At 38.4% G+C, this 21,844-nt stretch overlaps 1 protein-coding gene across 8 annotated transcripts in view; it reads left to right on the top strand.

Annotated features, from left to right (window-relative positions):
* The window catches only part of LAMA2 (laminin subunit alpha 2), a 344,213-nt gene that overhangs the window by 211,445 nt on the left and 110,924 nt on the right, over positions 1 to 21,844 (top strand). For 4 of the 8 annotated variants that reach the window (XM_082302946.1, XM_082302945.1, XM_082302944.1 and 1 more), the window contains exons 19-24: positions 2,741 to 2,952; positions 8,484 to 8,590; positions 9,610 to 9,873; positions 13,263 to 13,443; positions 16,788 to 16,924; positions 19,392 to 19,625. In XM_082302946.1, the coding sequence (XP_082159072.1) occupies positions 2,741 to 2,952; positions 8,484 to 8,590; positions 9,610 to 9,873; positions 13,263 to 13,443; positions 16,788 to 16,924; positions 19,392 to 19,625 (1,135 nt within the window). The remainder of the gene's footprint in view (positions 1 to 2,740; positions 2,953 to 8,483; positions 8,591 to 9,609; positions 9,874 to 13,262; positions 13,444 to 16,787; positions 16,925 to 19,391; positions 19,626 to 21,844) is intronic. The other 4 variants (XM_082302950.1, XM_082302949.1, XM_082302947.1 and 1 more) reach the window with 1 other exon arrangement.

Here is a 21,844-nt window from a genome sequence, read left to right as displayed (position 1 = left end):
TGAGGAATATTAACTCCATACTGACCAGGCCCTGTAGACATTCATACACATATATTTAAGTAGTAACCTTGTATTTGGCTCCATTTATACTATATAAAACTGATGTCAATCACAGACACCTGCATTTGAGAGTAGAAAATACGGACACAATCTTTTTTATCACTGCTTTTTACTCCTATTTTTGTTTATTTTTTAATCTCAGAGGTGTTATGTTGTAGTTAGCAGTCATTTATTTATACATGTGTTTTTTGTAATGCATAAAAGTAATTTTCCATGCCACATACTTATTGGTGTTTTTTAATCTAAACCTTGCCAAACACATAGTGCTTTGAACCTGAGAAAAGAAGCTGAAGTAGGAATGTCCTTAAGGGAATAAAGATGGAACTAATGAAAGTTGATTTTTTTAATCCTTCCCTGCAACTTCAGGAGAAGTGGGAGAAAAAGAGGAAGAATTTACATAGATACATGTACACCGTTGTCTTTTAAGCTTTAACTGCTTTACCCCCACTTTCAGGATCATCTTCAGTTGGATTCAAGATCATGTATGTGCATAAGTAGACTATGGCTATGTGATGGTAGTGGGTTTTTCTAATTTTAATTATCAAAGTCTAAACTGATGAGGATACAAAGAGTTATTGAGGTCTCCTGCTATTAATAGGAGGAGATTACTAGCAGTGCATTTCACACAAATCATTGGAGTATTCTTTCTGTGAACTGCTTGGTAAGTTTCTGTGAATGCTGTTAAATACAGAACTAACCCGTAAATGAAAGAGGAAAGCAAACACGCATTAAGTGAAGTTAAATAGATTAGTAGGACCAAGAGATACAGATTTATGACAATCACACCAATAGTAAATTAGCAAAGCGTGGGTTAACTTCAGACGTAATCTGGTTTAGGTAAAGTAAGATAACTGCATAAATTATCCAGATACTCTCCAGTTTTGATAAAACATGGCTGTTAATTGTTACATGTTAAGATACAGTCCTGGCCTTTGTAACTGAGATCTCATAACTGAAAAAAAGCCAACTTTTTTTTGCAAAATTAAGCTGAAAATTAGTCTTCTGTGGTTGCTGAGATATCCTCCATCAAGGAAAAACTTATCTCTTCCTTTGCAGGAAATAAAATAAATTGCTACATTTATGACAGGTTCTGAAAATAAAATACCTGAATTATTCTAATGACAAGATTTTGATGTCTTGCTGCTATGAGGAGGTAATTTTGAGATATGACTGTGCTACAGGAGTGGGCTAGATTGTGGAAATTTTACTCATGGTCTTGAGTGCTTACATGCACCAAACCACTGGACTATTTATATATATTATTCATCTATGGTCTGCATCGTGAATATTTTCAGAGGATTGAAAAAAATCCTATTTTGTGCAAAATTACAGAAAACTGTTCAATTAGTTCCCACTACTTTTTCCTCCCTGCTCTCAGTTACCCAGTTTTTACATCTTTGTAATCTTTGCTGAAGATATTTAATAATATTTAGTACATGTTTAGACAGATTTGCTTAGGGTCCAGTTAAAAGCTCTATGTGATATTCTGGAAGCAAGGAAAAGGATGAACTTGAAGCACACAAAGGGACAAGAGTGAAGGCATAGTGGAACTCTGCATTTCTGTATTAGGATGATACACAAAATCTTTCCACAACCATGCCATCCAGTACTACTAGAAAATAGAGAGAGTATCTGTGTACATTAAAACTGAATTCAAGATGACTTTGGAATAGTAGGAAAAATTAGTTTGTGCAATGTGCTTTATGTACTTTCTGTTTTCTTAATACTAATTGGAGTTCATCTGAGATGTGCATGAATAAATTCATTAGCTAGAACTGTGCAATTTTTCTTTTCTTTTTCTTCGCTATCTACAAGCTGCTCTTACTATGAAGTGTGAGCAAATGTAACAGAAAGGGAAAGCAGACCAGAATATAAATAGGAAATAGGCTGTGAGATGAGTAGAAATTTGCTTTTAATACAGACTCATTTTTGGTCAGATTCACTAACCTGTTTTACACTGTGCTCACAGAAAATTGCAGGTGGGCAAGGTGGATAAGAATGTGATAGTTTCAAACAATTCTCTTAAAATATAAAAGGTATAGTACACAACAACATAGTTCCTGTGATAATGAGCAATCTTTTTGTTACCCACATTTACACAGAGATTAGCAATCCATTAATTAAGCAAATTTGACCATGTGGTAGATCAGGGGAAGTTTAAATTGGGGGGGCAGATCTTGTTAGGTAAACAAATTTATGTCTGTATTACATTCTAAAGGTGTTTTTCTAAACTAAAGAAGTTTTAAAGGTAGAGGGAAAAAAATAATCAGGCTTGCTGGTGATTGAGTACAGCACATGTATACATAATGTGCTGAAACACAAAGTATATCTAACATAGAGGTATAGAGTAGTTTGGGTCGGAAGGGACCTTTCAAGGTCACGTAGTCCAACCCCCCTTCCTCTAGAGTGTCACTAAGATTTCTTGCTATGCTTTGTCTCACCTTCAGTGCAGTGACAAGATTTTTTGCCTACTGAAGTCTAATTACTAGCAGAACTGGCAGGATTTCAGCTGGTACTGTATCTACAATGTTAAAAAAGAGGAGAGAGAAAGAAAAAAGATGCATAAGACACACTTGAGAGAAGATCAAATCATTTTTGGTGATTAGGGAGGCAACAGAATTAAATCTTTCTCATGAGAAGATTATTTAAAGGCCCTAACTGATGATGTCTTTTACCTTAGGTGTGCAGAAGGCTATTTTGGACAACCTCTAATACCAGGGGGATCGTGCCAGCCATGCCAGTGTAATGACAACCTTGACTTCTCTGTTCCTGGCAGCTGTGACAGCTTGTCTGGTGCTTGTCTGATATGTAAGCCAGGTACAACAGGCCAATATTGTGAGAGGTGTGCTGATGGGTATTTTGGCGATGCTCTTCATGCAAGGAACTGTCAACGTAAGTCACGAACTTTTTACAGCTCCTGACAGTATTGATCTATCTATAACTTTGTTCCTGAGAGGAAGACTGTGCCTCTGTATGTGTGAGCAAGAGAATGATACAGCGTACTTACAGCTCTAATAATGACACTGTGCATCTGCATCTGGAAAGGAGGTGTTAAAGTAAATAGAAAGAAAAACTTATTAAAAAAGCTCTAGGTGAAGCAGACATGGAAAAACACTGAGCATTGCATGGGTGCAAAAGGTTATACTAAATGTCAGATCTACAAAAATAAATACAAATAAATGAAAACTATTCACTAAAAAATGCTATAATCTACCCAGAAAAACCCTGTTCACTTGTGAGATTGAAAGGAGGGAGCGATGTTTCGGTTTCAGGGTCCAGCTCTGGCAGCATTTGTAACCTGTTTCCCACTTACATTACCTCAGTAAGGGTTGGGAGGTGCTGCTGCTTACAGGTCAAAATTCTCCGACCTGCAAATCACACCCTAAAATCTCCTAAAGCACTAGATGATTTTTCTAAAGTGCTCTGGGGGAAAATACCTGGCACTGCAGCAAGCTACCAATTCTCAGCTGAGTGGTGGCATGTTATTCAAATATCAGCCCCAGCATGTACTTCCCCATAGTGATTGCAAAAAATTATTCAGTGGAGATGAAAGATTTGGTAGGAACAGGAGCTTTTTTTGCTGTAGGAGTCAGTGGCTCTCTCTGAGCCATTGCTGGCACATTTCAGAATGCAGAACAAGTGCTTTTAACTTAAAAAACATTCCTCATATACCCTTCCTTGCCATTCTGAGAAGTGGAATAAAACAGGTCACAAACCCTCCTGAAAGAGCCGAGCATTTTATTTCACTGTCACAAGGATTTATTCCTGTTTGGTCCTTTATAATAAACAGAAGAGTAACTCCATTGAGTGCAAAGGTGTTATAGCAGCATAAAATTGCACAAGTAAGAGAGCTGGGGTACTGTCTTACTGCTCTGTGTGTAGGAACGTGGGGACCATGTCTGCAGTATGTGCTGTGAGCAGAGAAGTCTGAGGCAGTGGCATCCATTTCCAGAATTTGCCCTATTAGTGATTTGCAGTCTAAAAGTGAAAATACTAGGTTGTGTTGGACCTCCTGAGAGTGTGTGGGAGCCAATGAAATGCAGAACATCACCAAGTTTCTCAGCTAAGGGTGATAAACACTGATGTACACAAAGTCATAGATAACTATGAATACAAACACGTGTGTAAGTGCTTTCTGTACCTACTTTACACAATGCCTGAAAAAATTTGGACAATCATATATATTCTCTCCATAAGTTAACAGTTCATGATGAATGATGTAATATAAGTTAGAATGTTAAGTGTGTAAAGTGATTTAAGAAGAAGTGTATTTCAAAAATCATAGCTTCCAGGAGCTTGTCACCATTATTGAGTCATCGAGAGGGCTGGTGCTTTGACCATTTCCACAGTAGTGACAGGTCCATGGGAAAGAGATTTTATATGAGGAGCGTTTGCAAAACATACAATCTAAAAAAAATATTAAAAATAAATACATGCTTAATGTTGAATTACAAGCTTTGCTTTTTTTGTTAATATCATTGAAAGAAGAGCCCCCTAATGTATTCATATCCTTGTGCTTGCAGTTACCTTGTATTCATTTACTCTCTGCCTTTCATGTGGGTTTTCTTCTTTGCGTATGATTTTTTATTTCCTTTGCAGACTTCTATGAAGTTTGCCCTGCAGCTACAATATCAGAGGGACTGTGCCTTTACTTTGTTGTTTTCAATTTTGTTCCTTATTAAAAAGCCAAATCCAAGAGTATTGCAAAGCATGAATTTGCTTTCAAATTATTGTTTGAAATGGTTTTTACTTTTTCTCAGTACAGTGCTGTTGTGTGCATTAACCATTTCAAATGACAGTACAGCTTTATATCATCATAGCACCTCTGAATTTTTTGGTGTATCTTAACAAAACCATAAATCTAAAAACAACGAGCAAATGTCCTTATTTGATTTGATTCTAGTAGATTGTTTTTTGGAGTGAAACAGCTCCATGTGCCGAAGCAAATACCTGGAGGTTGAGCTGATGATAATAGAGGTCAGTGTCACGACATGAATTAAAGCAAATATTCAAGTTTGCCTGTGTTTTAGTTTATAGGTACTACTGTTATAGGAGAATAAGTGTGGGGCTTGATCATAAATACAAGCTCATAAATATTTATAGAAATCTAGAGAGAATGAAGGATCTTGACCAGTGTCATTTTGGAAGAAAGTAAGACAAATTTCTCTAGCAGGCTGCATTGTATTATAACAACCATTTGGAGGTTTGGACAAGAGCTAATTTTCCCAGTAGAGGTGAATGAATGGGAAAGCTCTAGGTGAGATAAATGCAATTTATCAAATTGAGTAACAGTTTATTAGATTAATAGCCGTGACTGTATGTTTCTTCTGTATGTACGTACTGCCAGAGCCAAGAAAAACAATCAAAATCCTGATATTCCAAATTCTCTCTTACCACTGCATTGCACTCAGTCATCTGTGACTGAGTTAAGGCACCATGGAGTGCTACTTGCTTTAACATATAATATAAATAGGACAAACTCATCTATTCATAAAATCAGTGTAAGTTTTCTTTTTGATTCTTGTGTTCTCATATGCCTGATAAGCATAAAAAATTCAAATCAGACTGAGCTTGGGTTTTGAGGTCTGTATAAAAAGATTGGTGAAATATTTTTAATTTGCATGGAGGATTGTAGTTTGTTGAGTCTGAGCTTTGGCATCATCTTTCCCCACTGACCATTTTAATTAGATATATACTCAAAACATACATGTATGTGATACTTATCACCTTGTATGGTTTGGAGTGTCAGCAGTTTTAAAACATGAACATCAGGGTGAAGAGGTCTGTGTACAAGACGAAAGAGCTAAATTATAGGTTTGTTTAGTATTGAAAGCTGAGAGTGAAAGGAAAAGATAAGCAATGTTAATTACAGCAGAAAGGTCTTTTAATTTTTACTTTTTGAAAATATATTGCAAAACAGAAGATCAAAATCTCTGAAGGTGTTACATGACTGGTATGAACAGCAGAACCAGAACATTTTTGTTACTTATTCCAGAATTTTTGCAAACATTTGAGAAACATTCATTTGCCATGAACAGAATCACAAGTCTTAAAGTTGCTTTCATTGAAAGAAGCAACTTTTTCGTAACACCTCAAAAGCAGGGAGAAAAATTGCACACCAATCCTTTTAATTTATAAGTGGAAATTGTGGATTAGCAAGTCCAATGAAGTAATGAGGTAGGTTCTATTGTAATAATCTATATATAGGAAAAATATAACTGCCTTGTCTCACATAGCACCTTCTGACATGCAAGTATGTGACTGCCATGTGTTCACTCTTGGGACTCTTAAGTGTTTCTTAAAATGAGGGTGTCAGGTTGAGAAAAAAAAAACAACATATGCAGATAGGGCACTGCAGGAAGGCAAAATGCAGACTGGAGCCCAAGTTTACAGAATAGATTGATAATTGGTATAGAGATGTGGGTTCATTCCCCTCTGAGGGGGAAAAAAATGAATGTTCAGGAGCCAGCTCATGCTGATGGAATCAGTGACTGCATGGTTATAGTCCCTGTGACACCAATCACATCCCTGTTCTCTACTGCGAGTGCTAAGGGCTTTTATCCAAATCTCTGCGTGCCAAAAGGATTGAAGAACTCAAAGGTTCTTGTGGTGGTTGAAGAACATAAAGGGAGATAGACATCTTCCCCAAAATTTGTCTTCTCCTAAAACATAAGAATTTAGGAGCCAGAAGCATTGCCGTTTTGCTCAAGAAGCAGCATTCTCTTTGCCTTTTTAAACCTATAAAACAGCACTGTGATGAGTTAGACTGGTCAGTTGGGTCCCATTCCCTCTGGGAACTGTGATGCTGTTGCTGAGACAGAAATCCTGGAGAGTCATGGTAGCAGATAATCCTTGGTATGTTTTTCAGTGCAGCCTAGGGCATGAGAGCATTACTGCCCCTGTAGTCAGTCAACCTTATACTGGGTTCTCAGCCTGCCAACATTTCCTGACAACTACATTAATGGGGAGGGAACTCCAGGACAGCAGAACCATCATGTTAAGTGGTGGGATAGTGATCCTCTACAGGCCAAGTGGAGAGGACCATTCCAGATTTTGTTGACCACCCTCACTGCAATCAAAGTCACTGGCAAAGGACCTGGATGCACTACTCCAGAGTTAAGAAGGCTTCTGCTCCTGAAACAACTGAGAAAGCCAGAGACTGATACAAACAAAGCTGATGTAGTTATAAATGATTCTTTTCCTGTGCTTGTTATCTACACAGCTGGTAACCCTGACTAAGGTTTGGAACCAAAATATGCATATGATTCTAGTCCAAAGTGTATCCAAAGACATTCATCTGGATAAAGAGCTAACAACTGACATGTAAACCAAAGTGGAAAGATCAGCAAAATTTGTTTATAATTTTAGAACCAACTCAGATCTTACATTAGATAGCATTCAAAGATAACACACTGAGCTCTGATTATATCTTCCACACTCTGATTTCATGGTTACTAAACTGGCCCTGGATTAAAGAATTGTTCACAGTAGTTGTAATTATAATTCTTGTTTATATATACTATTGTTAGATGTGTACTGCTCTTAGAGTAGATATTTAGAATAGAGTCTCAACAAGGTAGAGGCCTTGTCAAGCCTCTGAAGGGGGGAAATGATGCCTTAGGTTTTAACTTTTATATTTTTCAAATCCTGGACTGCCTAGTGTGTAACTCTGAAGCTTCTTGTAGCCTGTTAGCTGCTGTTCTCTCATGCTGGTTAGACATAACAAACCCCCTCTAGGTTTGCTTTTCAAGGACACCAGGCCCCAAAATGTGTAAACTAAAAGCCTTTGAGAGGAGGGGCAAACTTGGGGTAATTACATCATTAACTGAAGTTATAATTGGAGAATTAACCCTGATATACAAATGGACCAAACTTACAAAAGTGTGAAGAGCCCATGACCCAGCATCTGTCTTGGGTGTAGCCTTTTGACTGCTCAGGGTGTACCTTTGAAGGCCCTTCAAATAAATACCTACTTTTATTTTCTTATTTTTGTTCAGCCTTTGGTTTTAGGTAGCCACATAAAGTCATCAGAGCAGTAACACTCTCACTGGCTGTAGCTACATCCTGTACACACCCTGGGTAAGGGTCTGTACCATTTTTGTATTTTTCTCTCATCACTACCCTGCCCACTCCAAGTCTCTGGACATGTATTTAGTAATCTGCCCTCAACACCCTGCTTGGATCTGAGAGGAGCATCTAAAACAAGCTGTTAATGAACTTGAGGCAAAATTTCTGACTGCAATAATTTGGAGAAAAATTCCACATTAATATGGGCAGGTTAATGTGTCCATGTATGGGAGCAACACCTCCTGCTTTACCCAGGCCAGGTGTTTCTCAGGGTGGCAAAAGCTGCACTGTAGACATTTGGCTATTAGATTTAGCTTCAGGAAGCACATTAACATCTCCTCCTTCTTCCTCTGCAGCCTGTCACTGTCACATGAATGGCTCCTTCTCGGAGATCTGTGACTCTCGGACGGGCCAGTGCGAGTGTAAAGCCAACGTCATCGGGCGCCGCTGTGACATCTGCAAAGTGAGTGACCAGAAATGGGGTTTCCTTTCAGCTTTCCTCCCTCTTTGTCATAACTAAATACCATTTGGTTCTGGATAAGCTTTTTTCTGTTGTTTGTTTTTCACTTAACATATATAGATTGTTCTTATGTAGAGAAAGGTAAAATTGTTGCTTTTTAAGTGTTTTCTAATGGTTTTCTAGAACAGAACACAAGACATTGCGTTTACATGAAATGAATGCATTTTAAGTCTCACTTTAAGTACATTTGTATACATAGTATACAACATAGTATACACTTTATATTTTGAATGCTTGACTTAAAAAAATTAGTTAAAAATATTGCAGCTTTGGGAGCTAATCCCTCTATGAAGAAAGCTGCAAAATGTCTGATAGCATCTGATGTTTATTTTTTTTTTAAAAAGCAGGGTGCTAGTTTAGCTCTGCTGGAATGTTCTGCTTTTATGGTATTTTTCTTAGGGTTTCTTCTTGTGTTGTCCAAACAATGTATTATTTTTCGGTGAAAGTGTTTTTTGCCTTGACATTGTTTTCCTGTCTCATAAATCACTGCAGAGAAATATTGTTTCATAAACTTTCACAGAGTTGTCTTCAGGCAGCTAAGGAATATGCTATGGCTGTCTGCATGTTTCTCTAGTTCAACATAAGGACTCATGAGTTAGGCCTGTGTCCTCAGAACACCTCCACTTGTGTGTAATTTAAAGCACATAAATAATTCTGCAGAAATCAAAAGGATCATTTTCACCCTTTAAAATTATGTAATTTCTTAAGTGGTTTGCTCACACTCCATTTTCAATGGTATTTAAAGAGTCTGTTCAAAGAAAAACTGCTGGTATCAGTGGAATTTGCAGATTGCATAAGGTACCCAGCAAATATCTCAAGCTCATTAATACAGTACTGGTGGTTAAATGGAATTAATCTTTGTTTACTTCAGTGTTTACTCCTGTCTTTATTCCTGTACTCTTTTATGTGGTGTAGTTTCCTTATCTTCACTTTCTAACAGTGTTTACTTTTCATTCTTAAAGCCCAACTACTTCTGGGCCCCAGAAAAGCTGTTTTGTATACCCTGTGGCTGCAGTGCTTTAGGATCCGTGTCACTGCAGTGTGACACATTGGGAAGATGTATCTGCAAATCAGGATTCATGGGCAGACGCTGTGAAATCAGCAGACAGGTGCCTAAATTGCAAGAAAATGCAGGAAGCAGTCAGCAGATTCGAGTACCCCCCCGGAGGTGGGGCACCAGCAGTGCCAGTGGGTGCCCACGAGGTGCTTACCGGCCTGCAACTCTGGTAATGAGAAAGTCTGCTTTGCATGGGCTGAAGTCTCTGTTAGCTTGTGTTTGGAGCTCACACAGATTGCTTGGTTTTTTTAATTTTTAACACCCATGTTACAGTATAAGAAATTCTCAAGAAACAGACAGGCTCGGAAGACAAACACCATTTTAGGATGCTTCCCCAGTCCTAAGGGCTTCATCATGCAAGTGGTGGTACCAGCAAGAAGTCACATACCAGAATAAGTCCCAAAACAGCACCATCAACAGCAGAATGCACAAAATGCATGGAAGATGTACATAAATCAATGGAATCGGTGGGATTTTCTTGGACTTTGCAGAATAAGACTTCCTTTTCTAACAATTCAAAAATCAATAGCTTAAGGAGTTTGCAAGAAGGATCAGCCTTAGAGGCAAAGAGTTAAGATCTAATTTTAAAATACTGAACATAACTGGTGTTAAAAGTTCTCATTAGTGAATATGGCCAGTTATCTGAGCCATTTTTAACTCAGTGCAGTGCCAATTATGTGAATGTAATGCCCAAAATGGCAACAGTGTTAATTCCTTATCACAGACCAACAAAGCAACTTATTTACTAAAATTAAGTAATTATGATACAACTATTTCTAACACAGCAGTATTTTAGGAATGTTGTTTGTTCTCCCTGGAACTCAAAACCTCCACACTTACCACACCCTGTTTGAAAAACACCTGGCAGTGTTTTTCATCCTCAACTAGACTCTGGGACCCATGCTGTATTTTTTCATATGGATTTCCTTGGAGAAATTTGTTTTTTCCCATTAAGAATGTATTAGGTTACTGTGTTGCCCACACGGTACACTGATGGAGACACGATATAATGACATATTCAGAAAATTCACTGTATTTCCTAACTGTAATCTAGGATCTTATCTCTTGTTCAGTAAATGTGATTTCTTAGAATTTCTGTGTGTAAACAAACTTTGTTGAGAACTTTAACTTGGAAGTTCATCTTGGGGTTTGCATGACTGACCAAAATGTCTTTGTGTGCAGCCCTCCTTACAGAATTCAACCCAGCATGGTGGTGGTCTTTTCCAACTTAACACAATGTGGAGTGCTAGTATCAGACTTTTTCTGAATGTCGCCCTTATAAACAGAATTTATTAGATCCTAGCAAACTTTATATTGAGAACTGACATGCATGCTGTGCATTGGTTACTTCACTGCATTACTCTGAATGTCTGTCCTGAGATTGTGCATATTCACATTTCTGTGTGTTTCTTCCTAATGTAAAAGAAATCCTCAGATATAGTCAAGTTGTTTATGGATGCTTGAATTTAATGAAATGAGTTTGACTATCTTTTTCTCTCTGATACACCATGTTTTGTTAGGCAGAAGCATGAAATTTGCAAAACATTTCAATATAGAATTTGGAAATGAAAATCAGTCTAATTCTTTATTACATGTATAGTCAAGCATTTTCTTAGGTTCATATGATTTTCAGGGCAAATTCTGACCACAGATGTGCTCCTGTAGTCTGACACCTATCAGCAGATTCTCTGTGTGAGCACGGAACTTCTGTATTAACCTCAGAGATCAGATTTCAGGAGTTTTCCATGGAAAGCTTCTGAAGTTTCAGAGAATTCACCAATACAAGAGGTTAGGGGTTCCACTGTGGAACAAATCCATATAAACAAGTAGTCATAGAATCATTACATTTGGGAAAGACCTCCAAGTTTATTGAGTCCAACCTTTGTCTGATCAACCACTTTGTCAACTAGACCATGGCACCAAGTGCCATGTCCTGTCATTTCTTGAACAACTCCACCACTGCCCTGGGCAGCCTGTTCCAGTGGCTGACCACCCTTTCAGTGAATAAATTGTTCCCTTTCTCCAACCTGAGCATCCTCTGACACTGCTTGAGGCTGTGTCCTCTTGTCCTGTTGCTGGGTTCCTGGGAGCAGAGGCTGACCCTCACCTGGCTACAGCCTCCTTTCAGGCAGTTGTAGGGAGAGAAAGTTCCCCCTGAGCCTCTTCTTCTCCAGGTTAAACACCCCCAGCTCCCTCAGGCACTCCTCATAAGACTTGTGCTCCAGGCCCTTCCCCAGCTCCTCTGCCCTTCTCTGGACACGCTCCAGCCCCTCAATGGTTTTTCTTGTTGTGAGTGGCCCAGAACTGGACACAGCACTAGTGCTTAGTACAGAGGGACAATCACTGCCATGGTCAAAGCCAGCATAGGTCTGTTGATTTGAAGATCTACTGATTTATAGTAGATGAAAATCTAACACCTCATGCCTGGATCACAAAGTAGCACATTATAAATTAAATATTTTCCGCATTGTTCCATGTATATTCATTAGCAGTGATCTTTTTAATATCTCATTTTTAACATTCTGCTTTTCTAGCAAACTCTCTGATATATTTTATTATTAATGTTTTAATATCAATTTCAGTGAAGTTATTAATATAATTTGGATTTCAGTATTCTCTGAAAATCATCATGCCTGAAAAAAAGGTAGAGAAGTACTCCCATTTTAAAGCACTCTAGTTCAAGATTCAGTTCATATTTTGAATATCAAGTATGGTTTGTTCCAAGGAGCGTCTGATGGTTGGTGCAGTGAAACCCACAAAGTCTTTTGGTTGAAAGCCTTGTGCAGAACTCCATATCACAGTATACAAATGAGTTCTTTGTTTTTTGCACTCCACTGGTGAAGTTAAGGAGGAAGTTTATTACTATAGTTGATAACATTTACTCTGGTTCTGTAAAAACTTTCTATTGATCACTGCAAAAAAGAAAGAAAAGGAAGAAAACAGAAGAGAAACAGAGGCCTCATTCAAAGACAGAGTTTTTATCTTTAAAAAATCCCCATTATTTTTTTGTATTGTACACAAATACATTACCTCTATGTTCTCCTGAAGTTATTCCTATATATCATTCTAAAAAATTGCCCTTGAATTACTGTATACAGATATTGCCTTTGCTCAGAGGAGATAAAATCTAGCTGTTCAGAGGCTTTCCAATTGAACTGATCTCCATTCATAGCTAAGAATTTGAATTCATTCTCTTATCAGCAAGCTCTTCCTGACATAACCTTACAGCCAGAGACAGGGTATGTATATGGTGCTGGCATACATTCCATTCTAAATGAGAATTGTAGTTAGGGAAACACAGCCTCATAAGAAGTGTGTTACATTGCAGACATACATTATAGCATCAGGTAACATTCTGAAGTCTTTATTCTTTCTCAGCAGTGTAGGGCATTTAGTGCTCTTGCTCCAGGGTTTTACCACTACAATTTAATCTGTTAAAAGCAGTATTTCAGTGATGAAGAGGAAAGAGCAACCCTGATCTCCCTACACTCTCAGCATTTCCTCTTTTCTCCTGGTAATTGTTCCATGTACTAACTGCTCTTCCTCGCTCTGTGGCAGCCTGGAACATTTGGCTTACAGTCTTCCCGAGGCTGTGTTCCCTGCAACTGCAACTCTTTTGGTTCCAAGTCCTTCGACTGCGATGGAGACGGACAGTGCTATTGCCAGCCTGGAGTGACAGGAAAGAAGTGCGACCGCTGTGCACATGGGTTTTACAACTTTGAAGAAGGAGGCTGTACTCGTATGTAAATGTTTTGCACCCAAGCACAGATTGATTTATTTGTTTGTTTGTTCACTTATTTATTCCTAAGATTCTGGTTTGGCTAATTCTGGATTGCCTAACAAATTTTCCTGGCAGTTAGGGTGTTCATAGACAGCATTGTACATCATTCACCTGGTGAGGATGGTGATTGGCAAAAATGAAAGACCCAAGCAATTTCTGCTATTTTATGGGCAGTTTATGGCTAATCTACTACATTTAGAAGGAACAGGAATGTAATTTACTCCAAGTAATGTCTGCCAAAAGAATTCTATGAAGTTTCTCTAATTTAGTTAAGGGTATCATAGAACTCTGATTAAAATTCTTGCCAAATCGCATCAACTTGAAGGGGTGTGAAAGGAAAACAAAGACAAAAACACAAACCTCCTTTGCTTCTAGTTTTATCCCAAGCCTTGTCATTGTCCTTATATGGCTGATCCTCTTTCATTACCACAATCCTTTTCTGTACAGTAATATTTAGTTGCTTACTTGTACTTTTTGTGTAAAACAAGATCTTTAAGTAAAACTCTCTGCTATGTCCCTTGTGTAAACACATGAAAAGTCTCCTTTTCTAGTTGCTGAAACTCTAACATTACACATAAATACATCCAGCCACCTCTTTACATTTGTTTTTGTCCTTTTGGAAATTAGGTCAAAGACTGAAATGAATGCTTCCTATCCTTGAAGTAGTACAGACTGCTATATCAAAAAGATCTCAATCAATAAGGTTCTTCACAGGGAAATATCCATCTTTCCTGACAGAACTCTGTTTTTCAAGTCTCACAGACTCATTTAGGTGTGATCACAGGACACATAGATAGTTGTCTAGTGTGACTGACTGCTGGGATGCTAGAATGATGCTATTATTCTTCAGGTATAAAGCATATTCTTTTCAGAAGCAGAAATCACAGTGTCTGGTAATTTGTTCTTCCTCCTTTCCTATCCAGAATGGCAGCAGAAGCAGCAAGCTTAGCTCTCTTCCTTTTCTTACTCCCTTTTTTTTTAGTGGAAGGAGCATCAAGGCCTCGAGACTCACATTTGTGCAGCAAAATTCGATTTTACCTCTAGTGTGGATAAACCTTGAAACAGGATGGATTATAGATTATGGTATTGTCTCCCGTGGGAATGAAAGGTTCAAAATCACTTACTGGCTTGAAAAATTCAGATACATTGGCTCCTTGTAAAAGGGAGAGGTTGGTTCCTAGGCTCACTGATGAGACAGCTTGAAATAAAGTGCAAATGATAGCTGCAGTCCTAAAGCCTTTAGCAATTAAATGAACGGCAAAAAATTCTATCATTTATGATTAGCGTCTTATTCTAACATTCCACAGGTTAAAAACATGTCACTATTGTGAAACATGACAAAATGTTGATAACTACAGTTGGGGAAGGAAAATGAGAGGGCTGTTAATGAAATTGCACATTAAAATGTTAACTGCTCTCTTGGCAAACTTTGAAGTGGCAGAGTTTAAGAAACAATGGTATAATGGTAGAGTACTGTAGATCCAGATAACATTTTAAATAGAAATTTATCAGCCTGTGGTCATCAAATGTTTAAAGCAACAGCTGCAGCTATAGATGTTCAGAAAATTCAGATTTTTAAAAGTTTCAAAATTAATAGAACAGATGGAGAGAAATCCTGTTTTCAATGTGCTGTTTTTTCCACACTTATTTTTAGTAGGCTTCTTATGTATTCCTTCAAATGACAAAAAATAAGAATTAAATTATGAATCACAAAGAAAATCAGAAATTTAATAGAAGTATATCAAATCATGCTGGAAAGAAAAGTACAGAAAACTTAATTCCATTGTGACAGTTAAGTATCAAATAAAATATTGGACCTCTTTTATCTAGCATTTATCCAAAAAGAATATAATTTGATTTTTTTCTTGTGCAATATAAATCCATAAAGCCAAAGAAAACCCTGAAAGCATTGTCAGTGTTGACATTCTAGCAGCAAAGATACAAAAGAGATTTCTATTTCACTATTGCTTGCAACAATTGTGGTTTTCTCTCTTATTTTGAAAAATAATTATAAAAGTAAAAATGGAAAAAAATATTTCAGTATCTCCTTCCCCTCCATGCATTTTAAGCCAATTTTGTGTAAGGCCTGGAAGCCCATAGAAGAGCTGTCACATCTGAAAGCCTCAGTCTCCCAGTGAGATTTATTCTGAAACTTCTTCAAGCTACAGTGTACGAAAGTAAGCATAAGTAGCATACAACACATTGTGTGCCTGGCATGATGGAGGCAAAACTTGCTGTCTTCTTTGCATCAATTACCTTATCTTGAAGGCATTGGTGGGGAAAAATAAAGGTCACTTCTTATTTGGGCTATAGATAGGAGTTCTATCTTTGCACATGTTTGTTTTCTAGTTTCAATCTGAATTGAAAAGGCAAAGGCAATGTAAAGGCAAAGAACATAAATGAAGCCTTCAGTAACAAAGTTATGTTGCCCTTTAAACAGCCCGAGGAACAGGTTATCACACAGAGAGTCACAGTTTGTTGATGATGCTTTTTTTCTGACCTCATGGGTTATGTGCATGGTGGGTGTGAAAACAACCACACACCAGTTCTGCTGTTTCAGTCACCTGGGTGTCATGAGCCCCATAACTGCTTATCACTTACATACCTTGAATCAGTATTTGCCACCAATTAGTTGTTTACTTAGTAATCCTTTAAGAGCAAAGACTGCTTATGGAAGCACTTCCAAACCTGAAGTATTTTTAATTAGTATAATCTGCAAAGAATACCAGTTTCCCATGGAGAGGAAATACCAGTTTGTTGATGTCTTCCCAAGGCAGAGGAAAGCTGAAGAAGAAGGAATAGAAAGGGAAAAAGAAACTTAAACACCTCTTTTGCCCTTTAAGAAAAGTCTCTTTAGAGCAGCAGAAGTTTCAGAAGGTATTTCTCAAGTTGGTATAAGGGGTTAAATAGACTGTGAATTCCCTGCATAGATGGCTCAGAGGCACTCAGGTGGCTGCTTAGAGGAGACAGCATGGGCCCAGAAATTGTATAGCAGCACTCCTGCAGTTATGTCACAAGAGTGCACCATCTCAGAAGTCTCTGCACTTCTTCAGTTGGTGCCTTTATTTTTCCCATTCTGTTCTCATTGTAGCTCCTTCAACCACAGTTAACCTGTGTTCCACTGCTACTGGTTTTAGTTTCTCAGGGTTTACCCTACCTTTGCTGCCCCATCATGCCGACAGATAACTGAGAGTTCACTGTACAGCAAGGGAATGATCCTAACCCCATTAGGATCTGCTCTCCAGATGTCACATAAAGGGATAACTTTTGCTCTGCTTTATTTTTTTCTGTCTCCCATGAAGCCTGTGAGTGTTCACGTTTTGGCAATAACTGCGATCCCGTCAGTGGCCGCTGTATCTGCCCTCCAAATACTGTTGGAGAGATGTGTGACAAATGTGCACCAAATCACTGGGGCCATAACATTGTCAGTGGCTGCAAGGTGAGTGAATTTTTTATTTTCTCTATGTGCATTACCTCTTTCACAGTAATGTATAGCTGGAGCACAGTTTTTGGTTTATAAGTCATGTTTTGTCTCTATATTGCAAGTTTTGGTGTGAGACTGTGGTGTAAATGTTGGCAATCTGTTACTGCACTACAGATCCTCTGTCTCAGGTATGCAGTCTGTAACACAAAACACCCTGTTGATTCTGCTGTGACACTGAGTCAGTGTCCTGCTTGGGCTGTATTTTATTTTATTTTATTTTATTTTATTACAGCTGTGTTTAATGTGAATGAGGAGATTACCACAGTGTAGAACGATGTATGTAGATGTATATTTACAGGTAATCAGCAGTGCCTTTGGGAGACAAATTTACTTTGGCCTTAATGGTGACACCACTGGGAATTTGTACTCAAAGTTTGCTTGAGGAAGGCTTCAATTTGTGCATAAAAGACAAGGAGAAAAGAAAAGAAACATCCACCTTAGTTGTAAATTGTACTTTATTCCCATGTTCAAAGAGGAAATAAACCTTATCATTAGCCTTCAAATCCTTCATATTCCAATATTTGACACAGAGTTAAAATATCTGAAGAGAATGGAGAAGAAATAGGAAAACAATGATACAATGTCAAGGAGGCCATGAAAGCTGTTGTTAATGCCCTGGAGTTGAGGGGCGCAGTATTTGGTTGAGATCGAAAACTGGTGACAGTGGACATTGTGGAAAATTCAAATGCCTTCTTCCTCCCTGCTGTGCTCATTGATGATAAGGGATTTATAGTACTGCTACAATTACTCCAGAAAACTGTATCTTTTTGGAACCTAGTCAAACACCATTAATACTTGTTCTTTAAAGACTGTTAGTCAGGTAGCTCAGGCTGCAAAGAAATTGACAAGAATGATTTCTTTTCTGTATGTATGAAAAACTCCCGTGAAACCTCTGTGGTGCTGGTGTGATATAGACTCTTGGCTTCTGAAACCAGCCTAATGAGGTTGAAGACCTCTGTTTGAGCTCTGGAGTATATTCTCTGATTGTCTTTTATGTGAGCACATTAGTATGACAGTTCCATGGCACCATCTAAATTAATGATGATCTATCAGCCCACATCTCTTTCAGTATGTTGCAGCTAATTTCTGCAAAGTGAGATGTGAATCTCCTGCTTGCAGTCTTTGTAGAAGATTTCCAAGGCTGTTTTAAGTCTGGGAGAGAGAGCATTGCAGAAAACTGCATAAACCAAACAGAGAATCTGATTGTAATTTAGGTTTTGATATTGCACACCAAGCTATTTCAGAGAATGGTGAACAATTTTCTGTCTAAGCTTTGTGTTCAAATGTATCTTGTAGTATAAAGTTCTTTCTGTCAGAAGGTTTTATTTTTTAGGTTAGGAAGTCATCTTGCAGACTAATATTTAATGAGTGGTTAAATTGTTTCTCTGGCATTCAGTAAAGATTGCATCTGTATATTTCCTGTATATATTCACTTTCTTTATAAATGGTGTTTTCAGATCAGAGGAAAGGTACTCTAAGTAGTCATGTAATAAACAGTTTTGCTTAGAAACTGAATCCACGTTTTCTTCCTCTCTTTTTCAGCTTTGTGTCTGTAATTCTAACAAGTCTATCCATGTCAGTTACTGTGGTAACTTGTGCTGCTGGCACTGAGTTTGCTTCTGTAAGCTGTGCTTCTCCGTATGATATTCTGGTCACACCAGTGATTACAGCCAGTGTCCTGTATTAACTGTACAGTGCTGCCACAGTAATAGCACTGAGGGATTCTTCTGTTCTTTGGAAGTCTGCAGTTTTCCCTGCTACTTACTTCTGTGTTGAATATCTAGACACCCTGGCAAATCACCTATTTCTATCCTTACTTGCCTGTGCAAGTCTTACTCTGTGAGCAAGTTTTCTTCCAAATATATCATGACTAAATCTCTAGCCCTTACTGTGTAAATTACTGTCGTCTAGGAGTCTTGTTTGTACAAAGAGTATAGTTACCTGTCTGATAGATGAGTAATAGACATTGAACTAGATTCCTCTGGAACCACTGAATTAATTGCTCCTGAGCAATTCAAATTTTAGGAAAGTGTTCTGTACATGAGAATTTACATACAAAATACTTTTTAGAGAGTGCTTGTAGTTTCTGAGTTACTTTTGTCCACAAAGTATTCCAACGTCCTTGACCCATTTGGGTTTATTTCTTTTCAATGTCTGATTTATCAGTGATAAGTAATATCCATTGAAAAGAATCCCACCAGTGTTGTAAATGTATTTAGTGCTAATGCTTGATACTTGTTGAATAAAAATAAATTGCTGGCCTTATAATTTAGATATGTTATTTTTAGACTGTGTAAATTCACTGCTGTTTTTTATTTACAGATACTTGAAAGAGGTGAATTGCTTTTTGGTTGGGTTTTGGTTTGTTTTTTTTTTTTCAGAAGCACAGTTGCAATTGTCTCCTTCTTTCTCTCCTTTTCAGCCCTGTGAGTGCAGCCTCATTGGAGCCCTAAGTTCTCAGTGTGACTTAAATACAGGCTGTTGCTTCTGCCGCCCTGAATTCTCTGGGGAAAAATGCACTGAGTGCAGGTTTGGCTACTGGAATTATCCACACTGTGTTGCTTGTCAGTGCGTCCTGACTGGGACGGATCCACAGAGCTGTGATACAGAGGGGAAGTGCTCATGCATTGATCATTCTGGCCAATGCAGCTGCAAGGTAGGACAATGAAGGTTGTAAACTGATCTTATAACTGCTGAGAAGTTTATTTCAGATTTCATTGACACTTGCACTTACTTGTTGAAACAATATATGCAGAACAATCTCCTTGGTTTTCATAGTGCATTTGTGAACTGATGTGGGAGGAGTCCAACATGAAGAAAGACTCAAGTGCTTATCAGTTGCTTTTTCATATACTGACACTTGCCAGGATAGCATCCTCTTAGGCTTTTTTCCCCCACTTTTTATTTATTTCTGTTCTTACAGAACTGTTGCCAGTTCATCCCCATAGTACAATTCTTGTTCAGATGCTGGGCACAATAAAAGCCAACTCATCAGTAATCACAGTATGCCACAGTGCTAATTCAAAGCACATTGACTTAGAGGGAGTCAATAGTCATAATTTCATGACTAGAATTCACTGCAGTAGTATCTGTTCTGAGTAGACTGCATCCAATTCAGGATCCCTAAAGCAAAGACTTTTGGCATCATCATCCGCAGCATTCTTATTTGGAATTGTGCTTGGAAGTACAGCATACTTAGGCTGTTTGAGAGTTGGCTGGATTGTTGGGCTTACAGGGCAGTAATCAGTGGTTTGATATGCAGTTGGTAGTCAGCAAGCAGAGTATCCCAGAGCCAATACCTTCATCAGCGACACAGATGACAGAATTCATGATCAGCCCATTTGAAAATACTGTTGACTTGGAGGAGGTCAAGGTTGACATGCTGAACAGTAGAATTACAGTCTAGAGGGTTCTTGAAAAGCCTGATGACTGAGAAAATAGAAAGGTCATTAATTGGAGTGTCATGGCCTGAAGAATCAGTACATTTTGTGAGGAAAAATCCTGATTGGCAATCCTGCTGGAAAGCACAAGATTAACCAGCCGTATACTCTCGTGGTAGATAAGGCAAACTGCCCACTGAGCTGGATGCAGTGAGCACAGTGGCCAATGCAGCTGCAAGGTAGGACATCACAAAGAGCGTGGCGAGCAGGGGAAAGGCCTTATCTACTCAGTGCTCTCCTCTTACTATAGTCAGTGCTGGTAAGACTGCACTCGAAAATGGTGTCCAGTTTTAGAACCTGATTTGAAAGTGTTGTTGAGAAATTGGAGAGGATCTGGAGAAGAGTCTCACAGCAGATGATCTGTGGGGATGTACTGAGAGAGCTGGACTTTCTCTTAGTCCGAAAAAAGAGGCTAATAAGAGGAAATATAATTACAACTTATATAGCCACTTCAAAGAATAATTGATGGAATTGTCCTTTCTAATAGCAGTCAGAAGATGTAACAAGGGACAACAGCTGCAAGTGGAAGCTTTGGAATTTTGGGTTGGACATCAGAAAAAAAAGTCAGAGTTATGCAGCACTGGTACACTTTATCCAGAACATGTGAAATCTCCATTCTAGGGGATTTTCAAGAGCTGGCTAGAAAGAGGCATGGGTAACCTGATCTAGTATTCATAATAGTCTTGCTTCTAGGAGGGGGTTTTTAGAAGTGACCTCTAGAGGTTCTCTCTGTGATTTAGATTCATTCTTCTTCTTTAGGTCTGTATTGACACAAAGAGCTAGTAAAATAGAAGGATGAATTTAAATTATTGAATTGCCTGGTAATTATTTTGTTAAATGGGCATCAGTCACTTAATTCTGAGTTTCAAGACTCAGAACTGTAGAACAAATTAGGTTAGAAGTGAATTATGGAGGTTGTGGAGTCCAGTGCCTTGTGTGACAGACATTCCTGAGGCAGTACTTCCAAGGATGGAGAGAGATTTCACAACCTCTTTGTGCAAACTGCTTGACCACCCTCCCATCTTTCTGGTATATTTGAACAGAAAACATCATGTTCCATTTCACAAATACTGGTTCATTTGAGGATGACACCATAAGAAAACTGAAGTGAGTTGACCACATGGACTGTCTGAATAAAACTCAGTGCTGTTTGCCCTGTGTCAGCCTCTGAAATGCAGAAATTGAAGTATCTCAATTCTTTCAGCCTCTCTTGATACATGATAAGCAGCAGCCCCTCTAACCATCTTGGTGCTCAATTTCTGGATTAGGTCCAGCATGTCACTGAGTCACAGAATGGGTCGGGTTGGAAGGACCACTGGAGGTCATCCACTCCCACCTCACTGCTCAAGCAGGGTCCCCTCAAGCACATGAATCAGGATTTTGTCCGGACTGCTATCTCCAGAAAAGGAGACTCCACAACTTCTCTGGGTTGTCA

Source organism: Coloeus monedula (genome assembly GCF_965178545.1).
Source record: "Coloeus monedula genome assembly, chromosome: 2".
Classification (NCBI taxonomy): domain Eukaryota; kingdom Metazoa; phylum Chordata; class Aves; order Passeriformes; family Corvidae; genus Coloeus; species Coloeus monedula.
This window is presented reverse-complemented; position numbering and strand designations above follow the sequence as displayed.